Source organism: Podarcis bocagei (genome assembly GCF_964188305.1).
Source record: "Podarcis bocagei genome assembly, chromosome: 7".
Lineage (NCBI taxonomy): Eukaryota > Metazoa > Chordata > Lepidosauria > Squamata > Lacertidae > Podarcis > Podarcis bocagei.
This window is the reverse complement of record NC_138132.1, coordinates 19,346,782-19,363,403: the sequence shown is the minus strand read 5'-3', so window position 1 is coordinate 19,363,403 and position 16,622 is coordinate 19,346,782. Positions and strand designations below refer to the sequence as shown.

The 16,622-nt window shown below is 46.7% G+C and overlaps 1 protein-coding gene across 2 annotated transcripts in view; it reads right to left on the bottom strand.

The window, feature by feature from the left end:
• Window positions 1-5,861: 5,861 nt before the first annotated feature.
• Window positions 5,862-16,622, bottom strand: part of HPN (hepsin) — a 32,796-nt gene continuing 22,035 nt past the window's right edge. For both annotated transcript variants that reach the window (XM_081203832.1, XM_081203831.1), the window contains exons 8-13: window positions 15,008-15,173; window positions 13,434-13,624; window positions 12,508-12,603; window positions 11,352-11,494; window positions 9,461-9,625; window positions 5,862-5,998 (exon numbers count right to left, since the gene is read on the bottom strand). In XM_081203832.1, coding sequence (XP_081059958.1) covers window positions 5,960-5,998; window positions 9,461-9,625; window positions 11,352-11,494; window positions 12,508-12,603; window positions 13,434-13,624; window positions 15,008-15,173 — 800 coding nt within the window. In that variant the 3' untranslated portion in view covers window positions 5,862-5,959. The remainder of the gene's footprint in view (window positions 5,999-9,460; window positions 9,626-11,351; window positions 11,495-12,507; window positions 12,604-13,433; window positions 13,625-15,007; window positions 15,174-16,622) is intronic.

The following is a 16,622-nucleotide window of genomic DNA, read 5'->3' as shown; positions in this document are numbered from 1 at the left end:
CTTTGGGGCATCCACAATCTCCCACCCTTATGGACCCCAAAGATCCACCGCCACCACGTACCAAAGAATTCTACCTGTACTTAAATGCGTGCAAGTTAAAACCCAGTTAAAACAATTAAAATTAATTAAAGCAATTAAAAACTTTAGATAGCTGGGGCCATGATAACAACACCGAAACCAGCATACCCCAACCCAAAGGTCTTTTCAGCCAGCTCAGCTTCCAAAGCTACAGTCAGTCAGTCAGTCAGGACCCACAGACAAGATGGTATTCAAGGTGTTGAACAGCCCCCGTCTTTTCTAGCTTTGGTCAGTCAGGGCCCCACCCTCCTAGGTGAGGGGGAAGAGGCCTGACTGCTAGGCAGGTTCTACAAGACTCACAAGATGCACTCTTTACCCTAGTGAAGGCATTTTTGTCTACACTACTTGGATTCAGAACTACGTTGCAAAATTCAGGAAAGTGCCCATTTGCGAAAAGTGTGAATTTTGTAGGCTCACCTTTAAATCAGAAAAGGATTTGATTTCTTACCCCTCCCTGCTGCTAATGGGAGCTATCAATGCATGGTGTAGCTGATCAAGGAGACTTTGGATAAATCTGTCGGGACCAAACAGCATGCTACTTTAATAACCTGCTTTACGCAATATTTTGCTTTTGCAAATTTCAGGCCGAGAGGGTGGGTAGAGGAGTTTCATCCCTCCCAGACACCTGCTGTGGTCCTGATCATGACCCAGAACCAGCTTTTTGCATGAGGAGGAGTTCTGATTAGACCACAGATGTACTGAGACAACACCATGGTTGTCATGGAGGCCATGAAGTCCCCAGCTGGTCCATTTGAGGAAGCCTTGGCATTGATATTGAAGTCCCACAACATTACCCCATGAAAGGATTCACCACATCCAAGACTGCCTGCCTACCAGCTGGAAAGGAAGATCCTTGTGTGCTGAAGCTCTCTTATTTATTTATTTTTTCCTTTCTGGATTTCCTTGCTTTTTTCTTTTGATTGAATTGGATTTGTTTGGCTTCAACTTACCGTATTTTTCTATGTTTTCTTTATCTTGGAGTGCTTCTCGATGACAGTTTCCCAAACTCCCACTCTCGATGTCCCTTTCTTCTTTCCCCCTCCATTTTATCAGGCCACTACCCTAGAGGATCGGGCTCTTAGGGAACTTTAACCTTTTACAACCTCCAAAACAGCCCTTTAATCCTCACCTTTCCCCAACCAAGCTAGGGAGGAAAGCTTCCCCCTTTGTTGCACAAACTAAATTGCCACACTGTAGTTGCTGTGCACAGTAGCACATCAGCAGTAAGAGACTTGTCACATCTTCCTTAACTAAAAAAGTCACCTTTTTACTGAAATTGCTCCACTGCAGCCCTGTGCTTTGCAGGTAAGCCCAGCAAGGACTTTTTTGTCATTGCAGACCAGTGAGAGGGAAGAGTCATCTCTTGTTTGTTTTATTTCATTTTATCTTAATTTATTTTTAAGGATAAAAGGCCCTCTGCCTAGTTCCCTGACCTGGAATGGTGCTTCAGCAAGTCCGCTGGTGGGCACAGCTGTGCTGGCACAGAGCCACCCAGTCCATCCCTTTTGTGCCATCCCAGGCAGGCAGGCTGGCCTTTTAACCCTCCCTTCTCCAGCACCAGTGAAAAGCAGATGATCTACAGCCCTGGTGGGGCCTAGTCTTTAAGGAAAGTACCTCCCAAAGCAGTCTTGCTTTCTACAAGGGGGCAGGGGCCTGGTGTTAGCCTGTACATCTTCTCAGCTAGCTGTGGGCCTCATAAAACCTTTCTCCATCATCTATCTGCCCAGCTCCTGCCATCGGCAAACAGATTATTGGCATCCCATACAGAGCCATAGCTGGGTGATCTTGCGCCCCTGGCAGAACTATCCAGATTGTGCCCCTTATCCATGGACAAATTAGCTCTTCTTTCCACCTCTCCTCCAACACCCCCCCCTCCACTCATTCAATTCACCCTCTATTTAAAACCTTTTCTTATGAGGCAATAACAAATATTTTTATTTATAGACATATTTATGGACATATCTTTAAGCCGATTTTGTGCCCTCCCCCTCATGTGCGCCCCTGGCAGGGGCACACCTCACCACCCCCTAGCTATGGCCCTGATCCCATGCAATGGTGTTCAGTTGTGATTTGTTTTCTGGTGCAGAATGGGGAATTTTCTCCCTCTATACAGTGGTACCTCGGGTTACAGACGCTTCAAGTTACAGACTCCGCTAACGCAGAAATAGTACCTCAGGTTAAAAACTTTGCTTCAGGATAAGAACAGAAATCGCGCCACGGCAGCAGCGGGAGGCCCATTAGCTAAAGTGGTACCTCAGGTTAAGAGCAGTTTCAGGTTAAGAACAGACCTCCAGAATGAATTACGTTTTTAACCTGAGGTACCACTGTAAAAGCTTCCCTCCCACTACTGTGAATTAACACTTGCTGCCCATCCTTCCTTGCAGGATACTAGAGCAGCATTGAATTTTGCAGGTATTCAAAATGGTGTATTTTGCTGGGGGGAGGGGACTGTGGCCCTCATTTTGCACTCCCAACAACAAGAGACACAATACTAATGTGCAAGTCAGGAAGCTCCTTGTTTGAGCCTTGGAGGGGGATCCTAAAAAGTCTGCGAGATAATCCAAGAGCCATCTATAATCAAAACAGGTTTTATTTACTGTAATTGACATAATTACACAAATATATACAAGCTAAGTGAACTGATCCATGGTCCCAAAGGAGACCCAACATAGTTATCTATTTACAGTATCAGAAGACATAATAGAGGACTGTTCTGGGATACTTCCTGGCCCCAGATGGGTTATTACTGTATGTAGGCAACTCTGTGGAGGATAAGGCCACAATGGCTGTGCGCCTCCAATGCTGAAGACAGCAGCATGCCTCTGAATAACAGCTACTGAGAATCACAAGTGTGGAGAGCACCATTGCCCTCAGGCCTTGCACATGGGCTTCCCACAGGCAGCTGTGTGAGAGAGAGAGAAAGGCTGGATGAGATTGGCCCTTGACCTGAGCCAGCAGGGCTTATTCATATGCTCCAGTGGCTCAATGGGTTAGTGCATCTGGCTGTCAACCAGAAGGTTGGTGGTTCAAGCCCACCCAGAGATGGCAGTGAGCAGGATTCCTGCATTGCAGGGAACTGAATTAGGTGACACTCGGGGTCCCTTCCAACTCTGCATTGCTACGATTCTATGATTGGCGAACCACATGTTTTTATTTCAGCTTCTTCTGAAGTTACCCTTTGATTCCAACAGCCTTCCTCAAGCTGGTGCTCTGCAGATGCATTGGACTAGACTACAACTCCCATCAGCCACCAGGGGCATTGGGCTCAGGCATGGTGGGAAATGTAGTCCAAAGCTTATGGAGGTTATCAGGTTTGGGAAAGCCGGTGTATCACTTGTGTGCAGACCCAAAATAATCCTTAATGGAACTTCTAATACGAAACTGAAGCAGTTTCTGGTTCTTAATTTCCCAGTGCATACAACAGATTTTTTTATCGTGGGGATGCAGAGATAGAGTACACCCATTCTGTATGTAGACAATAACAGATTAATACCAGAAGATTAATATCTGTGCTAGGCTTTTTTTCCAAGTCTACAATGTGCGTGTGATGGAGGAAAACCGTCAGATTCAACATTATTGGTGGCTATTTTCACCTGTGGACAATGCTAGAGTGGGGGCAGCAACAGATCCTCAACGGAATATACAAACATAACTCTTAAGTCTGTACTGGAGGGCTAAAAGTACCCTAATAAAGCCCTCCCCAAAATGTACTCAATCTTGTTAAAAGGACAGATGGAAAATGCACAGAACAGCTGGTCAATCCTTCCTGACATCTTCCCATCCAGAAGGGAAACGGGAGACTGGCGGAGGGTATCCAACCCTCAGTAATATCCTCCCTGGACTCCAAATGAGGCTTTTTGGGTCAGATATTGATATTTTGCCCTCATATAAAACGTGGGGCTGCTTTCTATTGGTCCTGTCAGTTTCCCTAAAAATGCTTGCAAACTTCAGGTAAGTGGAAGTAAACTCTTTTACCCAGGCCCATGTCTGAGGCCTGGGGCGGAAGTCTTGAGTCATCAACTCAAACAAAACAGCAGCCGGTCCCTGGCAGGGGGAGGGGGTGGCACTGGCTGGCTTAGCCCTCTGAGACCCAGGGCAAGGGAACCCAACGCCCTAACCCCTCTGCATGGGTCTGCTTCTACAGTGGTGCCCCGCAAGACGAATGCCTCGCAAGACGGAAAACTCGCTAGACGAAAGAGTTTTCCGTTTTGGAGGTGCTTCGCAAAATGAATTTCCTATGGGCTTGCTTCGCAAGACGACAATGTCTTGCGAGTTCCTGCTGGTTTTTTTTTCCCTTTCCCCCCTTTTTCTAAGCCGCTAAGCCGCTTATCAGCTGATCCGATCAGCAGATAAGCCGCTAAAAGCCACTAATAGCGCTAATCCGCTAATCCTTCAATGGGCTTGCTTTGCAAGACGAAAAAACCGCTAGACGAAGAGAATCACAGAACGGATTCTTTTCGTCTTGCGAGGCACCACTGTATTGTGTTCCAAATTTGCCCTTAGCAAACTGCAGTAAGGGAATATCTCCTCCTCAAGACTTCCTGTCGTCAGTTCAACTGTTTCCCCTTCTAGATCCGAGCCTCCTGTGGTAAGTTCTGTTATTCATGGTATAACAGAACACATATGCTCTCCAAGTCTGTCTTACGACATTTGCTCTTTAAAACCCCTGAACAATTTTTTTAAAAAATATACGAAAATGGTGGTGGTATCACTTGCACAACCAATCTCATCTTAGGGTGCAACCTACCATTTGGAGACCAATGACCTAGAGAAATCACCTGACAAAATCAGCTGAGAGCCAAAGGTCCACAGAACAAGGCTTGGGGCATACCCTCCGATATTCCTCAGACGGAAATCAGGGCATTTTTATCTGAAGAATGCAAGGCGTTTATGGCTGAGGGGGAGTGGGAGGAGGGGTAGAAATATGCATGTGTGCATTCTGTACATGCTCAGAGGCACTGCTGCCACCTCGCAAGTTACTGGGCGGGACCCTAGCCCCGGGCACCAAGCCCTCCATTCCTTTTCCCACCGACCTCTTCCCCACCCTGCTAGCAGCTCAAGACTCTCCCCCACCGCTGCTGGCTCCAATCTGCACCACAGCCCTTTTAAGCCCATGCTCCGCCTCTCTGTCTCTCTGTGTGTCTCAGCTTCCAGCGGCATCCTGGGAAATGACATCATCCAGCCGCACTGCCAAGCTCGTAGCTGGCTGCCATGTTGCAAGGGGCAGGGAGGCAGGATCCGCTGCTGGGGCGGAACTGGGGGGGGGGACCAAGCCTTGAAATCAGGACAATCAGGACACCCCAGTTTCAAGTCAGAAATCATGATGGTTTCATCCATCCTGAGTGTAACCTGGGGTAGTGTGAGAAGTTGCTGTGGGGGTTCCCTTTAAACGCAGCTTCTGCCCTTCTTTATAGCTGGGAAAAACTTCCAAGGATTGGGCCTTTGCTTTTGAAATTCTTGACCTGCCAGAATTCAATACTTTAAGGGTCTCACGTTCGTGTGATCTGGGTAATGAGCCACACCAAAGCAACCACAGATTAGCCAGTCGCAGGTGTCCTGGGAAGCAAGGCCGACCCTCATTCCTAGATGGGCCATTAAAGAACCAGAAGCACCCCTTTGATAGGCTGGCAAAGCAAAGGCATCATATTGGCAGATGTTTAAAGGGCCAGCGAGGAGCAGTGACTTCACAGTGTAGAAGGGCTCCCCTGCCCTATTCCACGAGGCTATGCCAGAGCACACAGTTGGATGGGACAATGTTTGTTCTCTGTAAAATGTCATTTCTGCCCCGCCCCGCCCCATTTTCTTTAAAGCAGCAGTCTCACACTGGAAGGGGGGGGAGGTTGGCGAGGCGGAGGTGGCTCAGCGTCGCTCTTCCGGGGCTTCAGTCCTGGATCACCATTCCACTGGCATGGGAGTGAGTCTGTAGGAGGGGAAACAAAAGGAGACGCAGGCTGTGCATCTTTCTGGGGCCTTCAGACAGACAGGTGTGCTGGGAGGACAGGAGAGGTGTTCCCTTGCCCTTCTACAGCAATGCACTGGTTATGTGCTCACTTGAGATCTTTTACATTGGACACCAGTTAACGAGTGGGTGTTGTAACACAGGGGTTTGGAACCCCCAACTGGCCTAATCAGGCCCAGTCTGGGTCTTCGGTTTGGCCCACAAGGCCATTTCCCCTCAAACCACACCAACCTGCCCTACGCTTGACATTTTATGTGACATCCCAGTACGTTTCCAAGCACAGTTCAAAGTGTTGGTGCTGACCTTTAAAGCCCTAAACAGCTTCAGCCCTGTATACCTGAAGGAGCATCTCCACCCCCATCATTCAGCCCAGACACTGACAACCACCTCCAAGGGCCTTCTAGCAGTTCCCTCATTGCAAGAAGAAGAGTTTGGATTTGATATCCCGCTTTATCGCTACCTGAAGGAGTCTCAAAGCGGCTAACATTCTCCTTTCCCTTCCTTCCCCACAACAAACACTCTGTGAGGTAAGTGGGACTGAGAGACTTCAGAGAAGTGTGACTGGCCCAAGGTCACCCAGCAGCTGCATGTGGAGGAGCCGAGACGTGAACCCAGTTCACCAGATTACGAGTCTACCACTCTTAACCACTATACCACACTGGCTCTTCCCTGAAGTTACAGGGAACCAGGCACATTGTGGAATGCCTTCCCATCAGATGTCAAGGAAATAAACAATTATCTGACTTTTAGAAAATATCTGAAGGCAGCCCTGTATAGGGAAGTTTTTAATGTTTGATGTTTTACCATGGTTTCATAATTTGTTCAATCCTGCTCAGAGTGGCGCAGGCAACCCAGTCAAATAGGTGGCATATAAATATACGATGGTGATGATGTTGGTTGTTTGGCAGGTAGACAGGGCTTCCCAGGCACAACCAGGAGCCTTAAAGCGCATCCCCAATTGGGGACACGACAGGGGTGCCCAATTTCCCCATTACTTTTTATATCAGTCCTGGAGGTTTTGCTAAATATGATTAGAAGGGACCAGCTGGTTAAAGGGGTACAGGTCGGAGCTAAACAGTACAAACTGAGGGCCTTTGCAGATGACTTGGTACTTACCTTACAAGAGCCAGACACTAGTACGAAAAGGGTTTTAGAATTAATTCAAGAATTTGGTCAAGTTGCAGGATTTAAGTTGAATAAACAAAAAACCAAGGTATTGGAGAAAAATTTAACAGTTATTGAAAGGGAGAGGTTCCAGAATGAAACAGGATTAACTGTGGTTAAGAAAGTGAAATATTTGGGGATTAATATGACATCTAAGAATGTGAATTTACTTAAAGACAACTATGAGAAATGTTGGACAGAGGTAAAAAAAGATCTAGAAATATGGTCAAATTTGAAGCTTTCCTTGTTAGGCCGAATCGCTGTTATTAAGATGAATGTATTGCTGAGAATGTTGTTTTTATTCCAAACATTGCAAATTGTGGACAAGATGGATTGTTTCAAGAGGTGGCAGAAAGATATTTCGAAGTTTGTCTGGCAGGGCAAAAAACCCAGAATAAAATTTAAGATTTTAACTGATGCAAAGGAAAGGGGGGGATTTGCCCTGCCGGACTTAAAACTGTACTATGAATCAGCAGCTTTCTGCTGGATGAAAGATTGGCTACTTCTTGAGAATACAGATATTTTGGACTTGGAAGGTTTTAATAATGTATTTGGATGGCATGCATATATATGGTATGACAAGGTTAAACTCATAAAGCTTTTAAAAATCATATTGTCAGGAAAGCATTATATAATGTTTGGGTTAGATACAAGGATTTGTTGGAAAACAAAACCCCAAGGTGGTTGTCGCCAATGGAGGCAAAAGCCGTGAAAAAGCTCAATATGGAGGCCAAATGGCCAAAATATTGGGAAATTTTGGAACAGGAAGGAGATAAACTGAAACTACAGAGTTTTGAGAAATTGAAAGATAAAGTGCGAGACTGGCTCCATTATTATCAAATAATGGAGGATTACAAACAAGACAGGAAAATTGGCTTCCAGGTGGAGAAATCTAAATTAGAAACAGAACTGTTAGAACCCAATACTAAGAATTTGTCAAGAATGTATAACTTGCTGTTGAAATGGAATACACAAGATGAAACAGTGAAATCAGCTATGATAAAATGGGCACAAGATATTGGTCGTAACATTGTGTTTGCTGACTGGGAACAGTTGTGGACCACCGGTATGAAATTTACGGCATGTAATGCCTTAAAGGAAAATATTATGAAAATGATTTATAGGTGGTACATGACCCCAGTCAAGCTTGCAAAAATTTACCACTTGCTTGATAATAAATGTTGGAAATGTAAGGAAACTGAAGGTACTTTTTTTCACCTTTGGTGGACGTGCCCAAAGATTAAGGCTTTCTGGGAAATGATATATAATGAAATGAAAAAGGTACTTAAATGTACTTTCCTTAAGAAACCAGAGGCCTTTCTCCTAGGCATTGTCGGCCAATTGGTGCCAAAGAAAGACAGAACTTTTTTCATGTATGCTACAACAGCAGCAAGAATACTCATCGCAAAGTGTTGGAAGACACAAGATCTACCCACTCTGGAAGAATGGCAGATGAAGGTGATAGACTACATGGGATTGGCTGAAATGACTGGCAGAATCCGAGACCAGGGGAAAGAGATGGCGGAAGAAGATTGGAAGAAATTTAAAATTTACCTTAAGAAATATTGTAAAATTAATGAGTGTTAAAATGTTGGAGTTACAGAAAGTAAGTGTATTACAGCTGTAAAGATTAAGTAAAAGGAAAAAAAAGGAAATAATTAGACAATTAGATAAAACTAAGGGGGAGGATTTGCTGAAATAAATTTAGGAATTGGAATGCAGAAAGGGGAGGTATGGGGAGGTCGGTGAAATAAGTTTTAAGGAAAAAAGGATATGAAATTATACGTGTTTGTTTTTGTGTTTGTTTGTATTGTGTACTGTTTGTGTTTATATAAATTGTGAAAAACCAATAAAATTTTTATAAAAAAATAAAATAAAGTGCATCCCCAATTGTGCAATGGCAAGGGAGGCAGTCAGCTGATTGAGATCAGCCTTCTGGGATCGGCTAAGCTGCCAAGATACCTATTAGAAACACCAAATCACAGCTGACACCTGCCTAAGGCTGGGCATAGCAAAAGTCATCACCTTCAATCTTGCTGAACTGGCTGCATGACCTGAATTCCCACTCACTAGTGCAACTGATCCCTGCAGAAAGGAGGCTTGGAGTCACTGCCTGTCAGCCAATTGCCTCCGTTCCCATTGCACAAGCACCAGCCCCAAAAGGCTGCCAACCGCTGAATTAACTTTTAGGGTGCCGCAAGCCTCTCCCTGTTGCTTTTCCTGCAACTGATTCACCCAACTGCCCCAGGTGCCCTTTACCTTCATGGCACGATAGATCCACCCTTGAAAGTCATTGACCTTTGTGTAGACCCCTGGTTTATTGGCCAGGGCACAGCCGGTGCCCCAGCTCACAATGCCACAGAGCCTCCAGCGGGAAGTCCGAGAGATGCCATCCTCACACACAAAGGGGCCGCCACTGTCGCCCTGCCAGGCAGAAGAAACCAGGAGTTACAACCCTTCCTCATTCTACCAGGCTCTGGTTATCTCCCGCTTAGACTACTGTAACACGCTCTACGTAGGGCTCCCTTTGAAGGTGACCCAGAAACTGCAACTAATCCAGAATGCAGCAGCAAGACTGGTGACTGGGAGTGGCTGCCAAGACCATGTAACACTGGTCCTGAAAGACCTACATTGGCTCCCAGTACGTTTCCAAGCACAATCCAAAGTGTTGGTGCTGACCTTTAAAGCCCCAAATGGCCTTGGCTCAGTATACCTGAAGGAGTGTCTCCACCTCCAACATCCAGCTCGGACACTGAGGTCCAGCTCCGAGGGCCTTCTGGCAGTTCCCTCACTGCGAGAAGTGAGGTTATAGGGAAGCAGGCAGAGGGCCTTCTCGGTAGTGGCACCCTCCCTGTGGAACACCCTCCCATCAGATGTCAAGGAAATAAACTACTGTCTGACTTTTAGAAGACATCTGAAGGCAGCCCTGTTTAGGGAAGTTTTTAATGTTTGATGTTTTATCTTATTCTTATTCTTATTCTTATTCTTATGTTGAGAGCCACCCAGGGTGGCTGGGGAAACCCAGCCAGATGGGTGGGATATAAATAATTTATTATTCTTAATCTTATTATAATTATAGTATAGCACTCTAACTAAAAATGTGGACCAGGTAAGGCCAGGGTGCTGAAGCAGAAACACAGGCCAATCAAAGCCCACAGCTATGGGTTGGAACTGCAGTGGTGCCTTTGAGGGCAAGAATTAAGTTCTGGAGGGACAATTTTCAGCAGGGAAATGGCACAGGGAAAGAGTAAGCCCCTTTCCCCCATCATTCATGTTCCCCAGGGATGTTATGTGCCTCATTCCAGCTCCAATCAGGCATTTGTAACCAATAAAGTTATTTAGACTATCATAATAATCTCCTGCTTCCTATGTGTGCAGGTCTGATCAACTTGTACATGTGCTACATTTTTTAAACCTAATCTCTAATTTTAATGCGCTGTCACAACCCCATGATCCTAATCTGAAACCCTCATGGCCGCCATTATGGTTTTTGGGTTTTTTTCAAACGGAAGAAAAACATTCCCATAGTAAACATTTTGTCCCCTGCAGGCCAAAGTTCAACAGCTAGGGCACACGAGGGGAGAAATTATGACTGAGCCTCTGTTGCTCTTCACAGGAAGAAGAAGGGGTTTAAAAGCCCTTTGCCCTCCATTCTAGCGGGCAGAGAAGCCAACTGGCAGGACCAACACTGGTTGTCCTTTACCTCTTGCTCATAAAACACACACACACACATTAGAAAAAGCATCTAAGATAATTTAAGGGATAAACCTTGTAGGGAAGAAATGTGAGTTGTTGGCCTAAGCCCCATGATATTTTTTGCCTGGGTCACTTTGTGTCTGAACAAATTCACCATGCATCCTGCTCTACTTTGTTGTTCAGCAAATAATCTACTAAACACTAAAGATGAGGGAATCTGTGCCACCCCAACCCCCCAGGATCCCCGTCAGCTCCAGCCAGAATGGCTTATGGTCAAGGATGATGAATGATGCAGACCAGCCAAATCTGGATGACCAAATGTTCTCCACCTCTGCCAAACACACACCTTGCTCTCTCTTTCTAAATGCAGTCCACCACACCACACCCACCTTCAATAACTTACATTCCCTTGCCTCCCCAGCACTGCCCTTGCCCACTGCCAAGCACAACCTACCTGGCAGGCATCTGTTCCGCCAGCAGCAAAGCCAGCGCAGAACATCCTGGGCCTGATCTGGCTGCCATAGTAGTCGGGGCTGTTGCAGACACTGGTGCTGATGATGGGCACGCTGGCTTCTTGCAGCACGTCAGACTGTTGCCCTACAAAGTGGAAAAACCGAGTGCCATAGGAAAGCAGGCTTAGTAAACAGGTCAGACTTATTTGTCCATTGACCCAGTGCAGTCAGCTCTGGCTGGCAGCAGGTCTCCGGTACTTCTGGCAGAGGTCTTTCCTATTGTCTGCTCCCTTGATCCTTGAAGATGCCAGGGTTTGAAGCCGAGGCCTTCTGCACATGGAAAGTGTGCTCCACCACAGAGCGATGCTCGCTTCCACAAGGAAGTGCAATGAGCAAAGGGGTCAGTGTAAAGAATGTAGGCAGAGAGAAGTTTATCTCTCTTCCTCACAATACAGTGGTGCCTCAGGTTACAGACGCTTCAGGTTACAGACTCTGCTAACCCAGAAATAGTACCTCAGGTTAAGAACTTTGCTTCAGGATGAGAACAGAAATCAAGTGGTGGTGGCGTGGCGGCAGCAGGAGGCCCCATTAGCTAAAGTGGTACCTCAGGTTAAGAACAGTTTCTGTACTGGAATACACAGGGCATTGTTAACACTATGGGATTAACTCCCAGTAGAAGCAACAACGGCTGCCAAAATGGGCAGCTCAGAGTGATGCAAGGGGCTGCAACTGGAACACCACTTTTCATCTCACCTGCCTGTAACCAGAGCTGTATGTCGTCTACATATAAGCAGGGGAAATAGTCAAAATTACAGGGATTCTGTATCATGGCAGGCTAAGTTCCACAACCTAAAAGACACTGGGGGGGAAGCAAGCAAGCCCACATCTACTTGCTTTGTATTCTGCTTTTATTGGCCCTTACATCAGTTCTCCCTTTGGCTTTTCGGTTGTTGTTGTTTTTTAAGGAATGGCCCACATCAATTAAACCTGCCTTGAAGCCTCGCAGCTTTTAAAAAAAAATGAGCCAGCAGAATTCTGAGGTTATCAGGTGAATGATGCAGCCCACAGCCATTTCTGTACTTGCATAAGAAGCGGGAAGGATACACAACAGAGCTTGCAAGAGCTGCTACCATCTTAGCAGTGGCAAGAGGTACTTACCATAGTACTGGGTGTTGCCCCAGCCAGTAACGATACAGATCTTGCCGTCCACCAAAGGCTGGCCCAAAGCTGGCAGGCAGATTGGCTGGATATATTCTGTGGGGAGAAAGAAAAGTATCGTCCAGAGGCAAATGAATCTTTTCATCCTGCCTCCTAGCTTCTGGGTTGCTCGCATCCATGGGTTTTCCTTTTCTCTCTTGTGCGAGCACATACTCAGAAACATGAATATATGCACTGGGCTGACTCTTTTTTTCCAGAGGGGGAAAGGGAGTTTGGGGAAGGCACAATCAGTCTCCCACAAACAGACATACTGCAGAAGAGAGAGCAGGTGATGGTGGCTGTTGCCTCTTCTGACAGCTGTGGTTGCTCATACTGTCACCCATCCACTCTCCTGAAAGCCAAAAAACTCAGCTGGCTGCTTGGCACTGCCAGTGTGCAGGTGCCCATGCCCATCACCCATTAGATGTTGAACCCCAACACTGGCTTTGAATGCAGAGTTAACTTTTTTCTGCTGTGGTTGCCCCAAGTTGAAGCTTGGGCGCAACCTTCACCTTATTTTGAAAAGCAAGTTCTGCATTGCGGTACATCGCAGCCCCATAGGACATGCAAGCGTACATTCCTTCCTTCCTCCGATTTCTCCCTTACCCTTCATCATAAGGTTGCAAGGCAGGTGACATGCTATATAATCATGCTAGCAACCTCATAACTGGCATGGCTTGGGAATCGTATGGATGGATCTCAACACTGCACTATTATGATCGCTCCATCAGCACATTTCTTCCTGCCCAACTTCCCTCTACCCTCCTCACTGGGTGGATTTTGGGGAGGAGGAGTCCAACAACCAGGGCTCACGGATTCCCCACCCCTGCCCCACAGGCTCTTAATAACTCTTTCCCCAAACCACCTTCCTGACACCACATTCTCACCATTAAAGGAAAGGGGCGTTGCCAAGTGCATCAGGGCGATGTCGTTGCTGTTCTCTTCGCTGTTGGGATCCAGGAAGGGCTGGTAGCCACCGTGGTACACGACACTTGTCACACCCACCTGCAGCCCCTTAGCAGAGCGCTGGGAAACGGCTCCCACAAACACCCGCCACCTGCTTGGTGCTCGATTCCTCCTGCAGAGAGATGGGGGAGACTTGTTGAAATCAAAATCGAAATTAATCATAGAGGTGGAAGGGAATACAAGGGCCATCTAGGCCAATCCCCTGCAATGCTGGAATATTTTGCCCAATGTGGGGCCTCGAACCCATGGCCCTGAGATTAAGAGTCTTATGCTCTACCAACTGAGCTATCAGCCTAAGACACAGAAAGAGATTGGAGGAGGACAGCTATACAACATTGCCAGGGTTGATGGTGGACTGTGGGTGGGTGTGCATGAGAAGAGGTTGCTGGATCAGGCCAGTTGCCCATCTAGTCCAGCATCCTGTTCTCACAGAGGCCAACCAGATGCCGATGGGAGAACCTCCAACAGAACAAACACATTTGTACACCTGGATTGACAATAGTACATGTGAAAAGGATCTAGGGGTCTTAGTAGATCACAAGCTTAACATGAGTCAACAGTGTGGTGCAGCAGCAGGAGCAAAAAAAAAGGCAATGCTATTCTGGTATCCCAATCAAGGGGAATAATAGTTTCACTCTCTTCCACCTTGCTCAGACCACATCTGAAAGACTGTATCCAGTTCTGGGTGCCACAACTGAAGGATAATGGCAAGCTGGAACAGGTGCAGAGGAGGGCAACCAAGATGATCAAGGGTCTGGAAACCAAGCCTTATGAGGAACGGTTGAGGGAGCTGGGTATGTTTAGCCTGGTAAAGAGGAAACTGAGAAGTGATATGAAAGCCATCTTCAAATATCTCAAGTGCTGCCACATGGTAGATGCAGCAAACTTGTTTTGACCTGCTCTGGAGGCTAGGACCCGAACCAATGGATTCAAGTTACAAGAAAGGAGATTGTGACTAAACACCAGGAAGAACTTTCTGACTGTTCAGCCATGGAATGGACTCCCTCTGAAGGTGGTGGCCTCTTGGTCATTGGAGGTTTTTAAGCAAATGTTGGATGGCCATCTGTCATGTATGATCTAGTTGAGATTCCTGCATTGCAGGGGGTTGGACTAGATGACTCTTGGAGTCCCTTCCTACTCTTCAATTCCATGATTCGTTCATTTCTAATCACATCTGTTTTGGAACAAATTAAAACTGAAGCCAACTGAGGCCATTCAGTTCAATTTTTCATGTTTTCTGTTGTTATTAATATTAATATTAATAATATATCACCCATTTGACTGGGTTGCCCCAAGCACTTTGGGCAGCTCCCAACAAAATATTAAGAACACAGTAAGACATCAACCATTAGAAACTTCCCTGAACAGGGCTACCTTCAGATGGGTTCACACATCCTAGTAAACACCCTAAAACATCAGGGCAAGCCCTGAGAGGAGCAACTTTACCAAGCTGGGAGCCATCACAATAGCAAACACAAATATGGCAGGGACTTACTCCGGGAAGCAGTGTGCAGCCGTGATAACCCACTCATTGGAGATGATGGAGCCACCGCAAAGGTGCGTCCCATCATAGCGCAGGCTGACTTGCCATGGCCATTTGCCCAAGCTGGCGTCCTGTCCTCCCACAATGCGGTCCACGGACAACTTTCTACGTCCACAGTCTGCAAAGAACACAACAGGCATGAGTTCTTCAAGGGGCAGGATCTGGCTAGAAACAACTCAGGTGATCAGGTAACGTCACTTAAAACTGGGGGCCATTTCCCTGCTACCCTCTAGGATTTGAGATACTTTTTTTAAAAAAGAGTGTATCCCATTCCCACAATTGCTGCAGAGTAAAGAACAAAATCAGATCTATGGGTTTGAGCTGAGTTTCATACCTGACCTACAGAATACTGTCATGAACATGCACACCAACTTTGATTCCAATGGCCTAGTGGCTAATGAAAGCCTTGTAAACATCCCCAAGTTCATCTAATCCTCTCTTAACGTAATCCTAGTTGGTGGTCATCACTACCTCCTGTATGCTAGAGGGGAGGTTCACACAACCCTTGCATGCCATCAAAATAATTCACAGACCTGCCCCGGTCACAGCCTCTGCTACCCACAAATGAGACGTTTCCTTATTATTCAAGTGTTTCAGCCATCTCCACATGTGCCGATGTGAAGGGAGCAGACCCTGTTTGGACCAGGCTTCTCCCTGCCCTTACCTCGGTACACGCCAACATATCAGTGGCAGAAACCAGAGTAATCTGGAAATGGCCTGTACCACATCAAGTGTTGTGGGGGTTTTGGGGGGGAGGAAACCTTTTTTTTAATGCTAAGCACATAAAAAACCACAACATCCCCACAAGTAGAAAACTAGTGCAACAGGGAGCAGCTGGGTTAGAAGTTTTCTCCCCGGTGGGATAGGTCTGTGTTTTTGTTTCCAACTTGCCATCTCAAGTTTTTATTTCAGGAAGCATTTTTAAGTGGTACCCACCTCCTGCTGCCTGAAATGGTACAATGCCACCTCATTCTGCTGCATGAAGAGAGTGCCATGGGCCACACAGGGGCATAGGAAGGGGAGTGCGGGGGTGCGGTCCGCCCCGGGTGTCACCCTGAGGGGGGGTGGCAAAATGGCGGGCAGCACTCACCACAGGGCCTGCAGCGTGCCCAAGCACATGCTGTCCTAAGTCATGGTTTCCCACAGAGAATTCTAGGCCCTGTCGTTTGTTGAGGGTGCCGAAGAGTAATTAGGAGACCTGTATTCCCCCTCAGAGAACTACAGCTCCCATAATAGTTTAACCATCAAGCCCTCTTCTCAGGGAACACCGGGAACTGTAGTGCTGCTCGGCAGTTACCGCACAAAAGGCAAGCAAACTTAAAAACGAAATGCCAAATGGCCAAGTTTATGTTGGATTCTCAAGCCTTTATCAGAGGAAACTGGCCACTCTCCAGGCACCCGGCTTGAGCTCCTTGTTGACCTCCCCGTCTGCGTCTCCTGGCAGGATACAGGATAGGTCACTATTGGCGATCCTCCTCTAGCATGAGAAGAACACACCACTCTTCCCTCCTCCCTGCCTCCCCCAGGGAGGGGAAAGAGATAGACAGAAATGTATTTACATGGCTTT